This window comes from Prionailurus bengalensis, chromosome C1, assembly GCF_016509475.1.
Source record: "Prionailurus bengalensis isolate Pbe53 chromosome C1, Fcat_Pben_1.1_paternal_pri, whole genome shotgun sequence".
Taxonomy (NCBI): domain Eukaryota; kingdom Metazoa; phylum Chordata; class Mammalia; order Carnivora; family Felidae; genus Prionailurus; species Prionailurus bengalensis.
In genome coordinates, this window is record NC_057345.1 from 32179306 (window position 1) to 32203341 (window position 24036).

General features: G+C 59.6%; 1 protein-coding gene across 1 annotated transcript; it reads left to right on the plus strand.

Annotated features, from left to right (window-relative positions):
* Positions 1-1262: 1262 nt before the first annotated feature.
* FOXO6 (forkhead box O6) lies at positions 1263-22920 on the plus strand. The gene is made up of 2 exons (XM_043574595.1): positions 1263-2301; positions 20726-22920. The coding sequence occupies exons 1-2, from the start codon at positions 1888-1890 to the stop codon at positions 21983-21985; spliced, it is 1674 nt and encodes a 557-aa protein (XP_043430530.1). The 5' UTR covers positions 1263-1887; the 3' UTR covers positions 21986-22920.
* The last annotated feature ends 1116 nt before the right edge of the window (positions 22921-24036 follow it).

The window sequence follows — 24036 nt, forward strand, 5'->3', positions numbered from 1 at the left end:
GTGCTGGCCATTCCATCTGGGCGAGTGACCTCCTCACTCTAGGCCTCAGTATCGTGACTGGCAAAAGAGAAATATTGTATTAAAGGGACATAAGGTGTTGCTGGCAGAGCAGCAAGTGGCGGGGGCAAGCAACAGAGACGGTGGTAGGAGCTAGAGTTAGACAAGGTGTTAGGATGAGCTGACACTTGAGCTGGGCTTTGAAGAATGGGAGAGTCTCCAGTGAGGTTCCTGGGGGGGAGAAAGGTGTTCTGGCAGAGGGGATACCCTGAGCAAAGGCTGGCAGGTACAGTGGTGGCTAGAAACCTAGCCTAGGACCCTGAAGGATGAGGTCGTGGACTCCCTCTCCTTTCTGAGGCCACATAATGATCTGATCAACATCTGACTCCTCCACTAGCCTGTGCAATAGGTACCTCATCTGTCTCTGTCACCTGCCACTCTTGTTGGAATGGCCCGAACAGAGCCTGGTGCATTAAAAGTGCTCAATAAATATCAGTTAAATAAATGAGAAGCTTCTCCCCAAACAAGATGAACTTGGGGGCAAGTGTTTGCTCAACAGCCCCTGCAAGCGCCTCCAGAGGCTACGAAACAGTGGTTTGCAAAATGTGGTCCCGGGTGCATCACCTGGGAACTTGTTAGAAATGCAAAGTCTCGAGCTCCAACCCAAACTTACTGGCCTGCAATGTTTTAACAAGCTCTCCAGGTTGATTCTGTTACATGTTGAACTTTGAGAACCAAGGCTCTAAAACTATGTCCACAGGTCCCCTAAGAGCCCCTGAAGAACCCATTTGCAGATGAAGTTACAACTGTGGCCAAGCCTCGCCCCAAACTCAGATATTCTTGATCCCTTCCCTTTCCCCAGACCAGTCCAGGGTACAAAGGAGAGCTCGATCATTCGCCCTATCAGGTTTCGAAGATAGGAAACCCGGGGGTCTGGAAGCAGGGGGCGGGGCATTCCCCTCGGGAGTAGAAGGCGGGGCCAAGGGTTCTGAGCCCCGCCCCATCCCCGTTGCCCCGGGAAACCCCGGGTTGTAACAATAACCCGCTGACGCGCTTCTGGGAGGGATCCTGCCGAGTCCGTGGGCGGGACAGCTGGGCTGCGGACCAATGAGAGCGCTCGGGCCCCGCCCCCGCGCCCCCTCCCCCAGCGCTGAGCAGGGGGCGGGGTCGCTCCCGCCGCTCCTCCCCTGCTCCGTAGGCGGCGCTGTTGCGTGCGGGGGCTGCGACGGGGTCGCCCTGAGCCGGGAGCCCCGCGCCTCAACCCCCAGCCCACGGGCGGGGCACGCGGGAAGGCCGAGGATTCCGTGGCCGCGGGCGGGCACGCCCCGCCCTCTCCCGCGCCGGGCCCGCCCCCTCCCCGTCCCCCGCCCATCCCGAGGTGCAGCCGGCGCTGAGCGCGGCAGGCGCGGGAGCTGGCGCTGGAGCCGGAGCGGCGGCGGCGGCGGCGGCGGCATTCACGGGGCGGCGGCGGCGGCGGCGGCGGCGCGGGCTCCGGCACGGGCTCGGGCTCCGGCATGGTGCAATCCGGCCTCGTCCCGGGAGAGCGGGGCCCGCGTGCGGGGCCGGCGCCGGGGGAGCGGCGGCAGCGACGGTGGCGGTGGTGGCTGCAGGCGCAAGCAGGCGGCAGGTGCTAGAAGCGGGGCTGGGCGAGGTGTGTGCCCGCTGGGCTCCGGGGCCGCCGCTCCCTCGCTGCCCCCATCTTTCCCTCTCTTCGGGATTCCCAGCGTGTCCAGCCCCCTGTCTCCGCGCCCCGGCCCATGGCGCCCCGCGGTTGAGCCGGCGCCGCCAGGGACCCCTCCCGCGGGCCTCCCCGGGGCGCGCAGATCCCGGAGCCGCCCGCCCACCCTCCGCGGAGTCTCCCTCCCTTCCTCGCCCGAGCCGGGCGGGACCATGGCTGCTAAGCTGCGAGCGCATCAGGTGGACGTGGACCCGGACTTCGCGCCGCAGAGCCGGCCGCGCTCGTGTACCTGGCCCCTGCCGCAGCCCGACTTGGCCGGCGACGAGGACGGAGCGCTGGGTTCAGGGGTGTCTGAGGGCGCCGAGGACTGCGGGCCGGAGCGCCGGGCTACGGCCCCGGCGATGGCCCCAGCGCCGCCGCTGGGCGCGGAGGTCGGACCGCTGCGGAAAGCGAAGAGCTCCCGGCGGAACGCGTGGGGGAACCTGTCCTACGCCGACCTCATCACCAAAGCCATCGAGAGCGCCCCGGACAAGCGACTCACGCTCTCGCAGATCTACGACTGGATGGTCCGTTACGTGCCCTACTTCAAGGATAAAGGCGACAGCAACAGCTCGGCGGGCTGGAAGGTGGGAGCGTCCGGCTGGGGAGGGGGGCTGGGGTCGCCGGCTGGGGATTCCAGGGGCCGCTAGGTGCGTCCGGATTCCCAGTGAGCCGTCCGGATTCCCAGTGAGCCGTCGGGAGGGAGGCCCCGGGGCACCCCTTGGGGTCACGGAGTGTGTGCCCGGGGAGTGGGGCTGGCCGGCAGACAGGCGGGGGCGTGCTGGGAGCAGCTGTGTGCGTGCTCTCGATGCAGGGTGGGAGGTCTGGTGAGGTGACAAGGGACTGCTACTTTGAAGCACCCCCGAGGGACACCCCCACCCCATCCTTGGCAGCAGAGCAGAGGAACCCGTTTCCAGGCCTCGGGTATTAGGGGGCCCCCTCTTCACCCCCACGAGTTTGCTTTGTGTGTTACTCTTGTTTTACCCTCTCCACCCAGGGCACCCTCCTTAAAGAGCCGGAATAATGATTTGGGGCCAGCCCCTGCTTTCCCCCCAAATCTTTCCCACTGTCCTCCCTGGAGCTGGCTCCAGGGTAAGGAAGGAGTGCCACCCTGAGCCCACAGTTCTTCCCGTGGTGTCAGGAGTTCACCCTAGGGCACCAGCCAGCCTGGGGTGGGGAGCTGGTCAGGTGAGCTGGGATCTGACCTCTCCACGGGGCAGCTCTTCTTCCCCCTTGCCTGGGTCAGCATGGTGATGACCTCTGCTGGTGTGAGGGCAGGGTATTGAGGACTGGGGATCTGTCCCTGCCCACCCCAGGCTGTCTTCCACTCTCCTGGCTTTCCCAGCCCAGATGGATTGGGAGGGGAGGGGAGGGGAGGGGCAGGGGCACCCCAGGAAGGCCTCCGTGCCATCCAGTGGAAAGGGGGGAGCCATCTTGGGAGAGGACAAGGGCTTGACTGGATTGTGGCCTCCAGACCCTCCTCTGGCCGTCTTGTCCAGGAATGGGGATAGTTGGTGCCTTTGCAGAAGGAGGAGGTTGTAGGGGCTGTGCCTAAGGCCTCTGAGCTGTTAGGCCTCCTGTGGGAGAGGGGTCTCTGCAAGGGGGGCTTGCCTAGATGGAGGGAGGGAGCTGTGCCTAGTGGTGGCTGCAGACAGGGTCAGGGGAAGGAGGTGTGCCAGAGGAGGAGGAGGCCTGTGGACGTGGACAGCTCTGGTTGCCCAGTGGCTGCCTCGTAGGGGCCACAGTGCTCTGACCTGGGGGCGCGTGACTCTCAGGCTTCGTGCTGGCTGCTTCTCTGTCTCTCTCTGACCACTATGGGGGTAGAGGCACAGGTTGGAGGCACTCACGTGAGTCTCCCTCCACACCCTCTCTCCAGTCCCCCTGGTCTCAGACCCCACCAGAACACTTATTCCTCCTAAGTGGGCACTGCTTTTGGGTTTTGCAGCTTTGCTCCCACCTCCCTCCCTGTCCCCATGCATTGTCCCACTGTTCACTTCTCCCTGTAGATTTCCTGTCCTCAAGAGCATAGCGTTTGGATGCCTCTTCCAGGAAGCCTTCCCTGACCCCTTTTAGCTAGCTAAGGACTCCCTCTTCTCTGGCCCTCTCCCCGCCTGTCACAGGGCTCAGTCTTTTGTGTCTTGTTTCATTTCCCTTCCCCACACCCCCTTTAGAAGACAGTGGCAGTGTGGGAGCAATCTCTGTGCCCACAGCAGCCAGCGTAGAGCCTGGCACTGGGGAGCCATCAGTGCTTATCTGGTGAGAGTGTGAGGAAATGGGTGGCTGGTGCAGAAGATACTGAGGCTGGGGAGGGTACTGTGGGCCAGAGTAAGCTAGGAGGGCTTCTTGTAGGAGGTGGAACTCCGCTTGAGCTTGATGGATGAGGGCTGGTGGGGGACGCCGGCAAGAGGAGACATGGGGCTGGATGCTGGGGGAGAGCTGCAGTTCATGCAGGGTCTCGGGGTCAAGCCCCGTGCCAGGCACCTCCGGGCATCGTGTCCGGTGTCTCCTTTAATGCCCTCAGCAGTCCCTGAGGTGGGTTTTACTGTCACCATTTACAGAGCTGGGCGCTGAGGCGCAGAGTGGAGGAGTGAACTGCCCAAGGTCACACAGTCGGTAGATGGGAAAGCTGGACTCCAATCCAGGTGTGTCTCCCTCCGAGGCCCCATAGAGTCTCTGGAATAGTGTCCTGCTGGCACTGGGTGTGGGAGGGGGACCCAGATGGCTTTTGAACAGGGGCAGGTCTAAATCCTAGAATGGGACTGGGAATGTGCTTGGAGATATAACATAGTCGCATGAGTTCATTTCTCAGGCGGTGTGACTGAGGCCCCGGAAGGGGACGGAACTCCTTAGGCCGCTGGTGAGCGGCAGGCCTTGGATGACGGCCCAGGTCTCCTGCCTACCTACTGGAAGTGGTTACCACTGCACCACGGTGCTAGGGACACACTGGTCCTCCCTGCACCTGGCTCAGGAAGGAAAGAGCCCTGGCAGGCGGGTCCTGAGCTGGGGCATGGGAGAGGGAGCCTGAGGCTTGGGCTTGTGACCCAGGCCCTGGCCGAGACCACCCAGGCACTGGATGAGGGCTGTTCAGGGGGGCCTCTGGCCTTTCCCATCTCATTCCCTCAGTGGCTGCCCTCATTCTGCCCCACCCCCCATCCTTTTCCTCCTCTCATTCCTGCTCCCCACCCCACCCCACCCCATTCCCATTCAGTCCCTCCAGGAACCCAGTGGAGGGATAATCCCCAGCTCCTGGGGCCAGTCTGTGCTTAGCAAGGCTTCTGTACACCTCAGGTGCCAGGCCTGGGGCTGGGGCCCATTGTTCCTTCCTCCCTCCCCTCCCCCACATAGGTGTTGCACCTGAATCCTTGGGGTGTACCAAACCTTGTATTAGATGGAGGATGGGGGACCAAAGGGGAAGGCGTCGGGCCTGCCTTCAGGATGCATCAGGGCTCCACACCCAGGCTGTGTATTTTACAGGCAGGAAGGGCTGGGGATGGGGGCAGGGGTGCAGGGAGGGCAGGTTAGACCCCCTCGGAGCCCAGGCAAACCCTCACAGAGAAGGTGGCACTTGATCTGGGCTGTCTTCATTGGGGGGCAGAATTTGGGAGAAAGTCTCTCCAGGGATGTTGACTGCATACGCAAAGGCAAGGAGGTAGAACTGTACTAGACCATTGGGCGGGCCAGGCCAGAACCAGTAGCTCCTAGGGATGGATGGAAGGTGGCACAGGAAAGGCGGAGCGGGCCAGATCAGGAAGGGCCCACATGCTTGGCCTTTGCCCTGTGGTCCCACCTCGGATGTGGGGAGGTAGTCAAAGGTGCTGAGGATAGAAACAGGAGGAGGCAAGATCAGCAGCAGGTGCCAGGACCCCCAACAAGCTGAAGCCTGCAGAGAGGCTCGGCTTGGTGCTGGAGACCCCCCCGAAAAGGCTGATAGTGTTTCCCTCAGGGTGGAGGGTCTCCAGGCCCTGGGTGAGGGCTTGAACAGGAGGTCCTCCTCCCTCTGCAGTGTCCTAGAAGTGTGTTTGTCAGACAACCGGGTAGAGCCTCCCACTTCTCGGATGCTCCAGCCCCATCTTCCCTGGTGCACAACTCCTCCAGGAAGCCTTCCAGGCTGCTGTGGGTCCTGGTGCTCCTTCCATTTAGCGGCCCCTGGAGTTGTTCTTCCTGCTTTTGTGTTTCCTGGCTGCCAGCTCCCCTGAGAGCTCCCAGGCCAGGCCTGGGTCCCTCCCATTCCAGTCCCCAGGCTTGATGGGGGAGGAGCACAGTGGATGGGGACTTCCCTTTTCCCTCAGGGCCTGGAGCTGCCCTGTGGTTGGGGGATGGGGTCTTGAGGGGTGGTGCTACCCCCATCTGGCCGAGGCTGGCCAGTAGGTCTTAGGTGGGGTGGAAGGAGGGACCGATGGAGAGACCTCTGGGAGAGGGGTCCTGTTACAGCCAGGCTGAGCAGTAGTTGTGAGTGCAGAGGGCTCCCGCTTCTCGCCTCCTTCCAGCTTGCTCCAGCAGGGCTCCCTCCTCCTTCTTTGTCCTCCGGGGATCCCCAGCCCCAAGGGCTGGTGGGGGTGCGGGAGGAGGCGGTGTGAGCCCCGGTTGGGGGGTGTCCTCACCCCCCGCACTGCACGAGCTGGGGGCTGGCAGCTGCCCGCCTCCTGGGCACGAGCCCGTGCCAGCCGCTCCTGGCACAGTTGCTGGCACGCCCGGCAGACTCCCACGGCCACCTGCTCACACCCACCCACGAGCGCTGGCGCGCTGCGGGCCCTTCCGGCTTCCCGGGCCTCCCGGCGCCCCTCCCCCGCCGCCCGGCTCCCGAGCCCCCACCCCAGTCCTCTGCTCCCCGCCGGCCCCCTCGCTCCCCGCCAGCGCCTGGGCCCGGCCCCCTCCCTGCGCAACTTGGGGAGCTCTGGAGTCTGGGTTGCGGGGATGCCCCCTGGGTTGCCGCGGGGAGAAGGGGGGACGCGGAGACAGACAGACAGACAGACGGACAGACAGGGTGAGGGCCCCGCCTGCCACCTGGCGCCGCTCCAGCGGGACGATGGCGGGCAGCGCCGTGCCAGGCGGTAATTGCAGACAGACTAATTTAAAGAGATGAGACGGTTATTTTTAACTCGTGTTAAGGTAATGAACGGCGCGGGGGGTTTGCGGGTTCGAAAGTTCAGCGCCCCCCCAGCCCCCACTTTCTGCGGGTTGGGGCCCCCCTCTCTGCACACACCCTGAGGACTCCAGCTTGGGGACTGACTGGAGTTGGGGGCCTCTGCCAGAGACGGGGCGGACTGAGAGGGCCAGGAAAGAGGCGCCCCCTAGTCCAGCGCAGATCCATTCACATTCTGGCCACCATGTTTCCAGAGGCACTAGCATCCCTGTATCCCAGGGGGAGAAGTGACTTGCCCTGGGGTCACGTCCCTAGGAAGTGTCCGGCCTGGGAATTGAACCCCTTTCTGACCCCCAAACTCAAGCCTTTTCTGTGCCATTGGGGCTGGAGGAGGGGGCTCGTGTTTGGATCTTGAAAGGGTGCAGGCTCCTTCCGGGCAATCCACAGTCATGTCTTTGAGCCGCAGTTGGTAGTGGCCACCGCACAGGGTCCTGGGGGTTGTGGAACCCCCCTCTGTCTGGGTCCTCTGAGGAGTGGGGGTGGGTGGTCATGAGCTAGGTGTGGATATGAGCTTCTGGGATAGGACGTACTGGCTATAGCAGGGGAGCCCCCTCCTCACCTCACTGTCTCCCTTACCTGTGGGAGGCTCACCAGCAGCCCCTCGCTATTTGCAGCCTATGAGCTTGCCTCCCAGCTTGGGGGTGGCTACGCATGCCTCCCCCCCCCCCCCCTTCCACCTCCAAATCAGACTTCAGGTCTCTAGGGAAGGTGGGGAGTCATGGAACCCAACACTACTTTCCAAGCCTCCTTCCCCAGCTCCGTCCCCTTCTCACACACCCCTGGTGACTGAGTGGCTGCCCTCTGGGACTGCCCATTGTATTGCAAGACAGGTCTTAAAGTTGTTAGCACTTCCTTCCTTCTCCCTGGCAGTGGTCCAACCCCCTGGAGCATCACTTGTGTCCTGGTATATTAGTTCAGCTGCTTGGGGTCAGCTGGAGCTGTGGAGTCGGAACTGCTGAGGGGTGGACAGAGCATCCACAGAGCACCCGGGAGGGAATGTGATCCAGTGTGTGAGCTGGAGCAAAGCTCTTCCCCATTCTGGTCCTTGGTGTTCTCTTGCGTGTCCAAAGGGCCTTAACTGGATCCCTGGTTCTTTCAGGCTGCAACTGACACAGTCGGGTTCTAGGAGCCATGAGGGGTTAGTTGGGACCCAGGGCACAAAGCACTGATAGGATTTCTCATGGGTGCAAGCATATGATTGATTACAGGTGTGGATGGACTTGAACTTGGGATTCCTGCTTGGGGATGCCTCCCCTGCCCCTGGCAGTACCCAGGTTGCAAACATTGGACACAATGAATGGAGCGCGCATGGCAGTCTCAGCGGGCCCCCGGAGCAGGCAGATGGGGGGTGCAGGGTGCTGGGTGGGCATTAGCTAAGGCTCTGGGCCCTGGGTAGGGTGCTCAGGGGGACAGCTGGATCTGGAGCGCCCCCCTTCCTCCTGGCACCCTGGTTACCATGGAAACCAACTCCTGTTTGGGAGGGTTTGGCTGTTTGCTGCCTCTCCCCACCCCCCAACCCATATGTGGAGGTGGGAGGGGGGCCAGGTGGCGTGTGGGGGAGGGGCCTCCCACACCCTCCCCCTGGGGCCTCCCTCTTTGCAGAGAAACCTTTCTGGTCTCTAAAGAGGGGTGCCTCTTGTGGGAAGGGGAACAAGAATTAACGTCTGGGTGCTAGGCAGTTGGGCACTTCGCATACATTCTCTTTTTATATCGTCTCTGGATCCTGCCAGATATGTGTTAATAGCCCCATTTTGCAGTTGAGGAAATGGAGGCCAAGAAAGGTGAAGTCACTTGGCCAGGGCAGCATAGCTGGGATGAGGCCGAGCCTGGATTTAGACACAGACCTGTCTGTATTCCCCCTTGTGCTGTGCAGCCTTAGCCCCACACACCCTAATGCTCCTGTGCCCCAAGGCTCACTCATGCTCCAGAACCCTCTGGGGCTCCTCAGTTCCCCTGCGAGCCAACCAAGCTCAAACTGCTCTGTTTCGACCCCTGGGCCCTCAGCTGGCCTTGGCCAGGCCCTGCCCGCCCTCCTGCTTTCCCTGCTGCCTACAATCTCAGGACACCTTTGCATTTGCCACTTTCACACCCCATACCTGCTGCCGTTGTCAAATGCTCATCGAGGGAGCTACTGACTCATGGACTGATCCCTTGTGACACCCTTCAGAAACTAGGCTGGGTGCTTGGGTGGATTGAATACAGGCCCACCTCTCAGGTGATTCTGGAACCCACTACATCTCTCTGAGAATTCCTACCTTAAATCCTTCGTTGTTGGCAAACGTGGTTGATGATCCGAGTCACCTGGAAGTTTTTAAATAAATAATACAGGTTTCTAGTCCTAGTTCAGTGGCTCTGATTCTAACAGGTCTGTCTAGTGACGGACCAGATCCTGAGCCAGTGCCTCAGGTGGTAGTGTCCCGAGCTCCTGCTTGTACCTCCCTTCTGCTCCCAGTGTAGACCAGCTTCTTCTCCAAGCAGGCGGCCCAGGTGAAGCCCCCTCCTCGCCTCGCTTTTTTGTTTCCTCCAGAGAACTGAAAGTCATGCAGTCAGGTCCAAGGGACTGACTCCACAGCCCTGACACCTTTCCCCTCGCTTAGGCATCACACTGCATAGACACAGCTGGAAAGGATGAAACAAGCAGCCGGGGCTGACACCCTGTGCCACTGGGAGCCTTTGGCTACAGGAGGGGAGGATGCATGTTGGTGTAAATTCTCAGCAAGCCTCTGGAACTGGACCAGTGAGGAGCTGAAAGTCACAGCCCCTGTTCTCTGATAGCTCCCTGTGTGTACAGTGCCGGGTTGTTCCCACAGGGTCCAGTCCAGGGGCCTTAGCATGACACTCAAGGCCTTGGCCCCCTGGTCCCAGTCAGTCTCTCCAGCCACATCACTCCGACCTCCCACCTTCTGACCCTCGAATTAGCCACAGTGAACTATTCTAGCCGGGGATTCAACCGCCATGTGCCATTACACATGCTTTCGTCTAATTCTCACAGCACCCTGTGAAGCTGGTACTGTGACTCTACCGGTTTTGCAGAGGAGGAAACTAAGTCTAGAGAAAGAAGGTGGCTTTCACTGTATCCTGCTGTAAGCGACAGAAATGAAATTCCCCAGGGCTAACATCTCGCTAGCCCAGAGTGCTGGCCAGGCCTGTCCAAGCTGATCACGCCCTCCCTGGGGGATGACTCCAGGGGTGCCTGGCTCCCTTTCTCAGACAGAGCTCCCTGAGGGCAAGCCCCGAGCAGCCCAATGTGGTGTTTTCTCCCCACTCCCCACGCCATTTGCAAGCCCAAGGCTGCCGACAGCTTCCTCCATTCACCTTAACTACAGGTGTAACCCACCCAAGACAGTGCTGCTCAGAGGAACCAGACTGGCTCCCTGACCTTGAGTGGCCCACAGGTCAAACTGGGGAGGTAAGATGAGGACTCCTGAATTTGATTCAGGATAAAGATGGCTCAGGGTCATGAGGGAAGGCCACATAATGAGCCCTGGGTATTCGGAGAATACAGATATTGTCTGGGGAACCAGACAAAGGAGGTCAAACCCTCCTTTAGGAGCCCCATGGGGTCCGGTTCTGTTGGTCAGAGCACAGCTGGACTCAAAGCTAGGGAAGCAAGCTGGGCTCTAAAGGAGAGCAGTCTTGAATATCAAGCCAGGGAGCTGGCACTCCACGCTGGGGAGTGATACAGGCAGAGAGATCATTCGAGGATGGTGTGGACAGGGGGAAAGACTGGCTTGGGCACCCAGTGTGGGCCTGGTACTGGGGTCCAGGGGAGAAGATGAGCCTGAGACGGTAGAGGCCCAAAGAATCCAAGAAGCAGGCCTGAGGTCCCTTAAGGATCTTAGAAGTGAGACAGGGTGGTGTGCTTATAGGAGTCTTGGAGGCAGTGGGCAGGAGCGGAACCTGGCCCTGGGTGGCCTTGGGCAACTGAGCCTCAGTTTTCTCCTCTACAAAGTGGGATAATGATAGGACTTATGCCCGAGCAGATGTCATTACTGCTATACGTTGCTCTGAGAAAGGAAAGGAATCCCTTCCCCACTGCTGTGTAGGGCGGGGATCCTGGGCCCTGATCCTTGAGAGACACTGACTTGTGCGAGTGTATGTGTGTGCTGGGGGCCAGTGGTCCTTCCTCTGATGCCTCCCTTTCTGTCCGGAGGTGTTGGCTATTCAGGATAAGCTTCAACCTGCCCCCACTTGACCCACTGCTTTCTGGCCTGCAGAGCTTTCCTCAGGGCTTGGGAGGGAAGCAGGCAGGTTTTAGGCTCTGTATTTTCACAGATGAAGGCAGTGGTTTGCTCAAGGTCACCCTTGAACCCAGGGCTGCCTGCCCCTGGACACGGGCTTCTCTTTGCCCACTGGGGAGGCTGTGTGACCTTGGGCATGGCCCTTCCCTCTCTGGCTCTCTGGCTCTCTCCCATCCAGAGATCCGAATTCCCCTCCCCCAACACTCTGGGATGCTGTGTTGCCTCCTCCACCCCGTCTGTCCCCTCCCCCTGTCCTCTGCTGGCCTTGCCTTCTCTGTAACCTGAGCTGGGGCTGTGGGGGAAGGGGGCTTGCCCTCTGCCAGAGGCACCTGCCAGCAGAGCAGATGTGAGGGGATGGAGGCCCCCTCCCCCCAGGGGATCTCAGGCTCTTAGCCCAGCTAGGCTGGGGCTGGGGCTGGGGCATGCAGCCCTCAGCACACCCAGCCCTGGCCTCTGGCCTCTACACCCAGAGCTTACCCTGGGCACTTGTTCATTTTCCAGCGGACGTTCATGCTCCAACGTGTCCCGCAAAGACCTCTCAGTATCCAGAAGACAGATGGCAGATGAGGGCTGGTGCCCCGGTCTGGGTGGGCTGCCTTGGGCTCCTGGAGCCCCTTGGCATGGGGACAGAGGGCCAAGGGCAGCCCCTGGGGGAGAGGCCAGTGTCTGTGCGGGTGGCCGTGCCCCTGGGAGAGCAGATGGTTCTCTTGGCGCTGTGCCCACTCTTCCTCTTTCCCCCCTAGGAGCCAGCCTACAGGGCTGGGGCACAGCTGCTGGGCCCTCCCCAGAGCTGGGCCCAGGGCAGGGCTGGGTGAGGTCACTGCAGCTGCTCCCAGGGCCTGGGGCAGGGCTGTAGGGAGGTGCTGCCTACAGAGGGGACAGGGCTCAGATTGAGGAGAGATAGGGAGAGGCCTGAATGGCTTTGCGTCTAGGGATCCCCATCAGTCTTGGACGAGGGAGGCAAGAGTCTGCGGAGGAGTTGATGAGCCAGTATGGACAGCAACCCCCTCCCTCCCACTCCTACCCTAGGCCCACCTGGGAGCTTCTACCTGGCCTGGGCGCCTCCTTAGAGGCATCTCAGGGTGGGAGGAAGAACAGGGGCCCTGGGTGTGAATTCCTGCAGCACCACTTATACCACGTGACCTTGGGCAGCTCCAGGTGTCTCTCGAAGCCTCAGTTTCTCATCTGTGAAATAGGCACACTGAACCAACACAGAGGCTTGTTAAAAAGACAGTAAGATTTTAAGCGTTGTGGCAGCATGGCGCGTAGCACACGATGAATGTTCAGTAAATGGTGGTTTCTCTCCTCCCTTACTTTGCTAAATTCTCCCGAGGGTCCTGGAAGCGCTGAGGAAGAGCAGGGAGGGGGCAGAGGCAGCTAGAGCTGGCGGGGAAAGCAGGGGTGAGGAGGAGGAGGCAAGGCCTGGAGCTCTGGCCTGAGGTTTTGCTGAACAGCAACAGCACAGAATTGCCAGGTCTGAGCGGTTCACAGCCGCTGAGAGCTCCGTCCTGTGTGTTGACTTACTATGAGCCAGGGTTGCTCCGCAAAGTTCAAGTAGCGAGGCCAACTCATACACACTCGCACTCTGGTTGGTAGTTCTGTTTCTCTGCGGTGGCGCTGAGGTAGGAGCGGCTACCTTTGGGACTTGCAGAGGGAACGGGAAAGATGTCACAGAGCTTGCCTTGGCGGAGCAGCAGGAACCAGCCCAGCAGAGACAGAAGGAGGGGCAGAGGGAACAGGAGTGTGCAGAGACATGGCGGTGTCAGACCTCCAGGGGGGCTGGGGCCCAGGGGGGCTGAAGGGAATGCGGGTGGTGAGGCGGGAGAGCCTCAGAGGCCATGTATGTCAGTCTGGAGTTGGACCCAAGCCCACAAGTGATGAGAAGCCATGGGCTTTTGGGTAGAGGTGGGCCTCGACTTCTACTGCTGGTTTGCTTGTACCGGGCTTGGCGTATGGGCTCCGCTATCTCTGGGGTAGGCGTGGGGGATGTCTTGGGACCTCATACCTTGCGTTCAACATTTTGCTCCTCCTGGCCCCTGGCTGCCCACTGCTGTTCCACCGCTGACCCCAAGCCCAAGCACCTGTTGACACCTATAGCCCTGATGCCCCCGCCACCCGCCCTCCTCCGCTACAGACCCTGCTACCGAGGATTTGCACACGGCCTCAGGCCTCTCCAAGTCATCCCGTTCAGCCCGGAAGCCTGTCCGCGCCGAACACCCCAGCTTCAGCCCAGGTGGCAGAGCAAGTGACCCTCAGAGAGACTGTGACTCCAAGACAGGCGCGTGTTGCTGGCCAGCCTGGGGCCCCGGAGTGGGGTGTGGGATAAAGGTTGGGACGGGGGCTGCTCCTAGGGCTCTGAGTCAGGGAGGGGATGAGATTCTTGACAGATAGGTTCTCATCCAGGTCCCAGCCCTCCCTGTGAATATCACAATTGTTACCCTCTTTTATAGGGGAGGCCCAAGGTCCCATGAATGAAGTTGGGATTCCCACTCTGCTCCCCACCTTTCTTCATGCAGGAAGGAGGGGGAGGGCAAATGTGAGTCATGGAGGGGGCCAGAGAACTCACACGGCCCCAGGGAGGCACTCAAGGGAGGAGCTGGAGCTGGAGCTGGATGGTCATCACCATTGGGTAGGCAAGGTCCGCTTCCTGAGGGAAGGGCTGAGCTAAAGCTGGGACAGTGATGAAACCTGGAGAGATGTCCAGACCTGGCTTTGGGATTGGACGGATGGACATGAGACCTAAGACTAAACCCGGGAGGGTCCTGGCATTGCCCAGATGTCAGGAAGGCCAGGAGGTAGCATGGGACTCGTGGTGGGTGGGGGACACAAGACTTGGGTCTCCTGCCTGACGAAATCCAGGAAGCTTGGGCTTGAGAACCAAAGCGGGGATGGCCATTGGGGTGGGCAGCAGGACAGTGTCCCTGCCACGTGGGGGAGGGCATGGGAAGAGCCCTGGCTTTGGAATCCAACAGCCCTGAGACCCGGACCTGGCTCCATAACTTCTCAGTTTTGTGGCCCCAGGAGTCATTGAGCCCTTAACCCTATTGGGTTACATAGCGGTACCTATTGGCAGAGTGGTTATCAGGCTTGAAAGAAGAAATGTATCTAAAGAAGCCAGCCTGGGTCTGGCACGTGGTAGGTAATGGTAATGCCCTTCTCCTGCCTTGGTATTTGAAGCACGTGTCAGTGGTGTGCTAGAGCTGGCTTGCATGGGCTCATAAGAGCCAGTCCTGCACACTTTTCCCAGTTCTATAGTCAGTGATGTCATGCTGGCAGCTTAAAGTTGGCTGCGGTGGGAGTATCCATGCCGCAGAAATCAGCAAAAGCTACAAATCAAATCGGGTGGGATCTTTTCTCTACTGGAGAGCTGGAGGAAGTCAATCCTGTGGGCCCTTTTTAGCCCGAGAGGGGCTAAATGGAAAGTGGCTGGGCAGAGCAACCTAGGACTCAAGGTCTGCGGGCCCTGTAGGGCCGGTGGAGATCGGACATAGTCATAGCACCAGGCAGCCCTCTGTAGGCAGGGGACAGGGACATTGCCACATTCTCCCTCCCTCCCCCCCCCCCCCCCGCCTGCCACTGTCCTGGGGCTCTGGCAGGCTCTGGCTTGGAGGAGGAACAACGGATGGGGTGAGCTATCAGAGAATGGAGCTGTACTGGGAGGAGAAATGAGGTTGTAGTGGAAGATAAACGAGGTTGTACTGTCAGGGAATGAGGTGGTACTTGGAGGCAAGGTGAGGCTGCATTATTAGATAAATGAGGTTGTACTGTCAGGGGATGAAGAGTACTTGTAGGAGAGATGACGTCCTGCTGGGCCAGTCGGGTTGCACCGTCAGAGAACACAGCCCACCACAGGCAGAAGGAGAGACTCCGACTTGGAGGATAAATGAGGGTGTCCCGCTGGATAAATGAGGGGGCCCGTCAGGTGAATGGAGTGCTGTTAGCAAATGAGGTTGTACTCGCTGGATAAATGGGACTGGTGTGCTGGATAAATGGGGTTGTGCCGTCAGATGAATGCATTACTGCTCGTGGGCGAAGGGTGTCCTGGGAACAGATGAGGGTGTCCCGCTGGATAGATGAGCTGCCACCACCAAATGGATCAGACCCTGTCCGTGAGGGAGGCACCGTCAGCAAGGACAAGGTTGTTCTCTTCCCACTGGAGTGTCTTCCGGCCCGGGTGGGACAGGCTCTGAGAAACCTTGGCCGAAGCAAGCCCTGGATCACTCCAGTCTATCTGGGCAGCAGGAGGGAGCAGGATGGGGGCTGGGGAGGGCAGCCGCACGTTCACCTTGCAAGGCCTTCTTCAAGTCTCTCGGAAGCCCTTATCCTTCTCTGCAGTTCCCCCTGGATCGTACTGCTCCCGACTTGTTCCATCCCGTGCCTGTCTCTCGTCCTGTGCTCCCTTCTCTCAGCCCAGTTTGGGGAAGCCCCTCTCATGTGCCAGCTACTCTGCTCAGTTTCCTTTCGTTCTGCCTGCAACACGGTGTTAACCCCCCTTTACTATCTCGCTCTCATTCGTTCAACGAACATTTATGAAATGCCTAGTATGTGTCAAACACATGGGGTATGGTAAAAAATGGACAAAAATCCCTCATGAAACTTATATTCTAATGTGAGGGGAACCAGACGATAAGTAAGTACGGGGGCGCCTGGGTGGCTCAGTGGGTTAAGCGTCCAACTCTTGATCTTAGCTCGGGTCATGATCTCACAGTCTGTGAGTTCGAGCCCTCCTTCGGGCTGTGTACTGACAGTGCAGAGCCTGCTTGGGATTCTTTCTCTCCCTCTCTCTGCATCTCTCTCTCTCTCTCAAAATAAGTAAAAAAGATTAAAAAAATAGTACAGAGTATAAATTATACATTAAAAAAATTTTTTTTAACATTTATTTATTGTTGAGAGAGAGAGCACAAGCAGGGGAGGAGCAGAGAGAGAGAGAGGGAGACCCAGAATCCGAAGCAGGCTCCAGGCTCTGAGCTGTCAGCACAGAGCCCGACATGGGGCTCGAACCCATGAATCGTGAGGTCATGACCTGAGCCGAAGTCGGACGCTTAACCGACTGAGCCACCCAGGTGCCCCTAAATTATACATTTATATGATTGGTATATGAACTTATTAATGTACAGATATATATAAATTATTAATTTAGAAAGTGACCATTGCTTTAGAAAAATTTAGAGCAGGTAAGGGGGCCAAGAAATGGCAGGGAAGAGGAGCAAATGGTAAGAGTGGTCAGGATGAGCCTCACGGCAAAAGATGATGGTATCTGAACACAGACTCGGAAGAGAGGAGAGATTGATGTGGGTCTGGGTGAACGGTTTTCCCCTGAGACAGAGGCCCCAGGGTGGGATTGTGCCTAGCAGGTTCAGGGAACAGGAGGGAGGGATCAAGCGGGACAGTGTTAGGGGAGGAGTCTGAGGGGTCACGGAAGGTCAAGGTGGGTTATGGCAAGGCCTTTGTTCTTTACTCTGAGATTGGGGGGGGCGGGCATCAGAGGATCTCTGGGCAGCACTGGACGTGACCCAAGTTATATAAGGGATCACTGTGACTGCTGGGTGGTGGAGGGCTTTAGGGAAGCTAGGGTGCAAGCAGGTTGCTGTTTGAGGAAATAGAGGTTCAAAGCACCTTGCCCCAGAGTTGCACTGCCATGGAGCCCAAACTGGAATCCAGACCCAACACCAGAGGCCATGGACTTTACCCTGCATCAGCCTCCTCTCCCAGGTGGGTGAAACCCCAGGGGACCAGCCGCCCTAGCCCCGGCTCTGAGGGAGAGTGGGATGGGCATGGATGTAACCCACTGTCCCTTCCCTCTGCCCCGTGATGGCCTCCCTCCTGCTAACCTGCCCCAGGCCTGCGTGGAGGTGCGGGAGGTGTGAGGCCCCAGAAGCCAGGCCCAGCTCTGGGCACAGGGGAGCCCGGGCATGCCGGGGCTGTGGCTGTGGTGGCGGGTTGCTAGGTGACTCCAAGAGGGAGCCCTGGTTACTGCTGCCTGGCAGAGGCGCCTCCCTCCTCTGCCGCCCTCACCTCCTCTGTGGCCTCTGGCCTCCCAGGAGGCCTTGTGGATGAGTCGTGATCTGTGCTCGCCACTGGATCTCGGCTGAGAGCTCTGACTGGTACCAGGTGGCTGAGCCCTGAGGAGCCAGATGGGGCTTCAGGACTGGGACTTCCTCAGGGGCCACAGCCCTGGTGCACACCTGGTACCCACCTCCACAGTCAGAGGGCTAGTCCTTGCCCAGCCCTGGGCCACCTCCCTGGGTGACCTTGAGCGAGGTACGGCAGCCCTCTAGGCCTCAACTGCCCCATCTGGCCTGCAGAATCCCCTCCACAGGGGCCTGGTTTTCGGTGAGAGGGCCAGGGGTGCTGAGCCAGCCTAGCTCCGGGCAGCCCGTCCCCGCTCCCTGGTGGCTTGAGTGTGTAACACTCAGTTTTGCATTAGATTCCCTATACCAACAGAGTTCCCCTACTTACAAAAAAAGAAAAAAAAAGTTTGAAAGCCTCTGGACTGGATGATTTCAAGCACTTGCAGTGTCGACAGTTGGCACAGCTCATCGGTGGCCAGGTGGGGGAACAGGCCCGGAGAGAAGGACAGGCTTGCCCAGGCGAGGCTTGGGGGAGTGGAAAGAGCACCATGCTGGGGGCCAGGAGGCCTGTGCTCAAATCCCTGTTCTGCGACCGGGTCCTGGGCAACCTTGGGCAAGTCCTTTCTTCTCTCTGGGTTGGACCAGCAACGGTTTCAGACTGGAGCTCAAGGCCCCAGGGGTACCTGGCCAGGCACAGAACAGAGTGGGGAAGGGTGCAAAGCTTCATAGGCCCAGAGCATATGCTCTTGGTACAGATAATCTAAAACATTATTTTTATATTCACGGAACTTAGATGCATTATGAAGTACAATGCAAAATCCCCCCTGAATGCTAGAAATGGAAGCACAAGGCTTAATAGGAAATTTTGACCTTGCAACATGCCCCCAGTCCTCCCCTGCTGCCAGCTTCTAGGGATAGTTTACATGGAAAGTTTGAGAAGCACTAGAGTACCGGCTTCCTAAGATTCTTTGGAAATTCCCTGACTTGTTTCCCTCTCCCGTGGTGGAATGTGATGGCCTTTAGTCTCAAAGTGAGACTAACCCGAAATCCACACCTGGCTCTGCCATTTGAACTGTGTGACTGGCAGCTTACTTAGCCTCTCTGAGCCTTACTTTCCCCATCTTGAGATAGGGATCACAATCCCGGACTTGGATGGAGTTTGATAGAATACGTGAGATAAAGTGCTTATAACACCTAGGGCTGAACAAGCAGGTACTGAGTAGGTGCCAGCACTTGGCAATGTCCTTCCTTCTCTCCTGCTGCCAGCACTCAGAACCAGGCCGGCACATAGTGACATTGATCATTGATAAAGAGTTGTGTTCCCTGACCAACCTCCAGCTGGAGAGGCTAGGAGGTGGAGCCTCTGGTAAGCCAGACAGTCCCGTGGGGAGAACTGAGGCCCCTGAGGCCTCTGAACACAGGTGTGGAGGAGGGGCTAGGGAGCCAGGTGTAAGGGCAGGAGTGGGAAGGGGGTATCTACTTAAGGGAGCACCATTCCCTGGGGGTCTAGTTCCCCTCTTCTCAGGGCCCCAGGGGAAGCCAGGCAGGGCAACGCTGAGAGGGGCCTTGGAGTTGTCACCTCCCACAACCGGAAAGTGCCAGCGATAGAGAGCTGGGGGGGGGGGGGGTGCAGGGCTTGAGGGGTCAGGTCAGTACCTAGAACTGGGGTGAGAGTGGAAATAAATCCTGGGTGATATACTCCCTCCTTAGGGAGACTGATGGGAAGGAGGCAGGAGGGAGGGCCCTCACCCGTCAGTGGTTATGGGGCTGGGCAGAAAAATGAATTACGATTAGGTCCATGAACTGGCTAGATCTGGGTAGTACCTGGCATTGCTGCCTGTGGGATCCTGGGCAAAATTACATCATGCCTCTGGGCCTCTGTTCCCTGGTACAGTGAGATGGGGTAATGCCAGCTTCCCAGACTTGTTGGTGCCTACCACAGTTATACTCAGGACACGATATTAGGGAGGTAGAGACAGAGCAGGTCTGTTGGGTGATCTAACAGTGTGGTCTTCTGGCCAGAGTGAGGGCTTTAACCAATGTTTACGAGCACCTGGTGCATTCACCAATCGGTACCCACACACATGACCTCAGGTAGTGATTTTACAGCTTTCTGAGCTTTCATTTCACTGAATGGTGCCCATTTTTGCCAGAGTAGTTCACTGAGGCCCTGAGGCTCATAGAGATTGAGTCAGTATTCCATGGTCACGTAGCTAGGTGGCCGAAAAGAGCTAGGCATCCCGCCCAGCTCTTCTGATAGCCAAGCCCATGCTGTTTCCACAGCAGTGCCTGAATCCGGAGGTCAAGGCCACTAGGTGGTAGGCCTCCAGGCTCAGCATAAGTTCTACTCCTTCAGGTGCCTCTGGGGAGCCAGGTCATTGGAGCTATGGCCCCCTCCCCACCTTCTTTGCAAAAGCGGGCCATGACATAGGGAGCACTAGAGGCTGGCACAGCAGAAATTTAGAAGAGAGTGTGTGCAGGGTGGCAGAGGTAGAGCCCAGGGAGGTACCTAAAAGGGCTGTGTAGCCTTGGACAAGCCAGTTCAACTCTCTGAGCCTTGATCTTCTTGTTATAAACGGGGATTATGCCACTTGATTCGTGGGGACTTTGTGAAGCTTCCACCAGGAAGGGGCTTTTGGGAGCAGAGTTACTGTGCGTCAGGTGGTCAGGAAGGGAGGGCGGGCTGGAAAGCTGGGCTGGCCTGAAGGTGGGCACTGTGTAGAGGTGGGCTCTGAGGTCCCCAGGGCTGATGGATGTGCTCTGAGGAGCTTGCTGGGATCCAAGACTTCTAAGGGTTCACAGGAGCTCACAAGAGTTGGGGGAAATTTTGGAAGAGTTTCGGGCCCATACCCACCTTAGAGACCCCCAGCGTATTCTGCTTTCCCTGGCCAGGCCCTCCCAGCAAAGGGTTAACAGTCTTCTCTACCTGCAGTTGCATTTTAAAGACACGAAATTAAAGCAGGTAATTTATTCTCCCCACACACGAAAGAGCAATTAGTTCTAAACAGGGCTTAATCAGTCACCGCGAGATTGATTTCTGGAGCCCTGGGTTTTCGGGCTCCTGGCGCCATGCCAGGCTGGGGAGGGAGGGGGCAGACAAATGAGCCGCGGAGGCATGAGCCCTTACATAATCTGCTGGGGGGCCCTGGCAGCCTGGCTAGCCCCAGGCGGGGCGGGGCTAAGCTGGGGAGAGGGGGCCCTGCTTCAGCTCCTTGAGAGTAGCCCTCAGGGTTCGGCCAGGCCTCCTGGGAAAAGGCCAGGCCCAAAGCTCCAGCCCCACCCTCTGGGCAGTGGAAGGGGGGTGGTTCTGGGGTAGAAAAGGTGGGTATTCCTGTCCAACCTGGTACTTACACCTGTTCTCCCACACACCCCCCCCCCCCACCCCCGACCCCATCCACCCTTCATTTCTGTTTGCTCCCACTGCCCGTTCTGGCCCTTCTACTTCCTCTCTCGCTTTTCTATTTTCTCCCCCTCCTCTTTTCCATCACTTCCTCCTCTTTTCCCATGGTCTCCTTGCATCCCACTCCCCCACCCATGTCCTTGTCTCTGGCCACAGAACTCCATCCGGCACAACCTGTCGCTGCACACCCGTTTCATCCGCGTGCAGAACGAGGGCACGGGCAAGAGCTCCTGGTGGATGCTGAACCCCGAGGGCGGAAAGACAGGCAAGACCCCGCGGCGGAGGGCCGTGTCCATGGACAACGGGGCCAAGTTCCTGCGCATTAAGGGCAAGGCGAGCAAGAAGAAGCAGCTGCAGGCACCTGAGCGAAGCCCCGATGACAGTCCCCCAGGCGCGCCAGCCCCGGGGCCCGTGCCTGCCGCTGCCAAGTGGGCCACCAGCCCGGCCTCGCATGCCAGCGATGACTACGAGGCGTGGGCCGACTTCCGCGGCGGCGGGAGACCCCTGCTCGGGGAAGCGGCCGAATTGGAGGACGACGAGGCCCTGGAGGCCCTGGCGCCGTCGTCCCCGCTCATGTACCCGAGCCCGGCGAGCGCGCTATCGCCCGCGCTAGGTGCGCGCTGCCCCGGGGAGCTGCCCCGCCTGGCCGAGCTGGGGGGCCCGCTGGGCCTGCACGGGGGCGGCGCGGGGCTGCCCGAGGCCCTGCTGGACGGCGCGCAGGACGCGTACGGGCCGCGGGCCCGGGCGGGGACGCCCGCCTACTTTGGCGGCTGCAAGAGCGGCGCCTACGGCGGGGGCGGGGGCTTCGGGCCTCCGGCGCTGGGCGCGCTGCGCCGCCTGCCCATGCAGACCATCCAGGAGAACAAGCAGGCCAGCTTCGCGCCGGCCGCCGCGCCCTTCCGCCCGGGGGCGCTGCCCGCGCTGCTGCCGCCGCCGCCCGCACCCAGGCCCGGCCCGGTGCTGGGCGCGCCCGGGGAGCTGGCGCTGGCGGGAGCGGCCGCCGCCTACCCTGGCAAGGGCGCGGCCCCGTACGCGCCGCCGGTGCCCTCGCGCAGTGCCTTAGCCCACCCCATCAGCCTTATGACGCTGCCCGGCGAGGCGGGCGCCGCGGGCCTGGCGCCGCCGAGCCACGCGGCCGCCTTCGGGGCCCCGCCCGGTGGCCTCCTGCTGGACGCGCTGCCGGGGCCGTACGCGGCCGCTGCCGCCGGGCCGCTGGGGGCCGCGCCCGACCGCTTCCCGGCCGACCTGGACCTCGACATGTTCAGCGGGAGCCTCGAGTGCGACGTCGAGTCCATCATCCTCAACGACTTCATGGACAGCGACGAAATGGACTTCAACTTCGACTCGGCCCTGCCTCCGCCGCCGCCTGGCCTGGCCGGGGCCCCGCCCCCCAACCAGAGCTGGGTGCCGGGCTGAGGGCCGCCTTCCCTCGCCCCCGGGCGCCCCGCCCCGCCCCCAAGGGGCTTCTGTCTTCCCGTCCTGATCCCCTGGGCCCCATCCCCATTCCAGCTTCACGGGGTGGGGTGGGGTGGGGGGATCCGGGAGGCAGCCCCAGGTCTGCTAGAGAAGTCCCTCAGAAGTTTACCCCTGAGGGAAGTGGTAGGGAGGGGCTGGGGCACCTGCCATTCGTGCCCAAACTCCTGAGACCCGCTCCACCTCCCTCCTGGGGCAGGAAGCCTGGGCGGAGCGGAATTTCGGGCTGGGTGGGAGTGGGGACCAGCCAGGCGGGCTGCTCTGGTCGGCGATGCCAACCGGGAGATGTGGCACGGGGCCAGAGGCGGTCTGAATCTTCGTTTCATTTGTGAGGGCCGCGACGGATAGCCCACCCCGAACTCCAATCTGATTCCCAACTCACACCTTCCCACTGGTCTTAGCCCCACCCACCCAAGCCAGGAACCCCTCCCGAAAACACCCACACCTACCTATTGGCTGTTCACCCTGAGCTGTTTCCCTTTAGCCCTAAGCCACCCTTAGAGCCCCCATACCCATGATTCAGCCCCTCCCTCCTATCCCTGCAGGCCCTAACCTCTCCTCTCCTCTCCTCTCAGGTTGGAGTCAACCCCCCCCCCCCTTCCCCCTGCCCCCAGTACTGGTCTCAGCCTCTCCAGCAGGTCTCAGCTCCGGATCCACCCCCCAAACCAACACCCCTTTCTCCGTTCCAGTCCTGCCTCCTCTCCCGTATTTATAAGTGTCCGGTCGGGGCGGGCTGTGGGCGCGGCGTCCCCGGCGCATATCGTAGGCAGTGTACCGTGGCCGTGCCGTCAGCGTGTGCGTGTGCGTGTGTGCCGTGTCGAGGCCGTGTAGAGTGCATTGTACAGCATATTTTCATGAATAAAATTGTTTTAAATATTTCCCGCGCCTTGGGCTAGCAGGGGTGGTGGTGGCAAAGGAGGATAATTGGCAGGAATCGTTGCGGGAGGGGGGTTGTCCCTGTGCCTGAGCCCCTATTGTGGTTTTGTGTCTCAGTATATGTCAGCGTTCACTGATGCCTGTCTGCTCAACACACATTGGTTAAGCGCCTACTGAGTTCTGGACGCTGGCGATGTGCCTGTGTGGAGCTCTGCACCTGTTTGTGTGAACATATGCATGCAGGAAGTTTCTGGTTTGGGGAAATTCTGTCCTGAATACATAAGCCTGAGAGGTTGGGAGAGAAGGCACAGATACTCATTGAGAACCTGTTCGTGTCGGGTCCTGCATTAGGTATGATTTTTGTTCCCATTGTACAGATGAGAGAAGAGGACCTGAGAGGGAGAATGGTTTGGGAAGGCCTGTTGGGATAACGGAAGGGAGGCCTTTGGAGGCACACAGACTTCTCTTTGAATTCGCTCCCTGCCACTTGCCAGCTCGGTGACCATGAGCAAGTTTTCAACCTCTGTAGCCTTACTTTCCTGGTCTAGACCACAGGGAGTAGCATCCCAGAAGGTGGATTTCGGCTGAGGAGGAAATGAGGAAGGTATGTAAAGTGCTCAGCCCTGCACTCATTCATTCATCCATCCATGGAAGCTTCCGTGGGCATCTTTATTTTCTACTTTTCCCTCACTTCCCCATAGTGAGCGCCTTTAAGTGCCAAGGTCTTGCACCGAGCATTGGGACTGACAGAGAGAGCATCATAGGCACAATGTCTGCCCTCAAGTAACTTAGAGGCTCAAGGGGACACAAGTGAGGAAACAGGAGATTATCGATCAGAGCTGTGATGAATGGAGGAGACGGGCTGTGGGAATGAATGACCCTGCCGCACCTGTCCCGGCCTTGAGGCATCGGGAGGTACCTGGAGGGGGTGCTGTCTCGGCTGAGCCTTGAAGAGTGAGTTGGCATTGGGAAGGGAAGGGATTCAGACAGAGAGGGAAGGGCATGTTCAGAGGCCCAGAGTCGAGATCACGTGGGTTCCAGAACCAAAAGCAGTTTAGTGTGGCCAAAGCTCCGAGATGGAGAGATTACTGATGCCGGAGAGGCAGATGGGCCAGAAG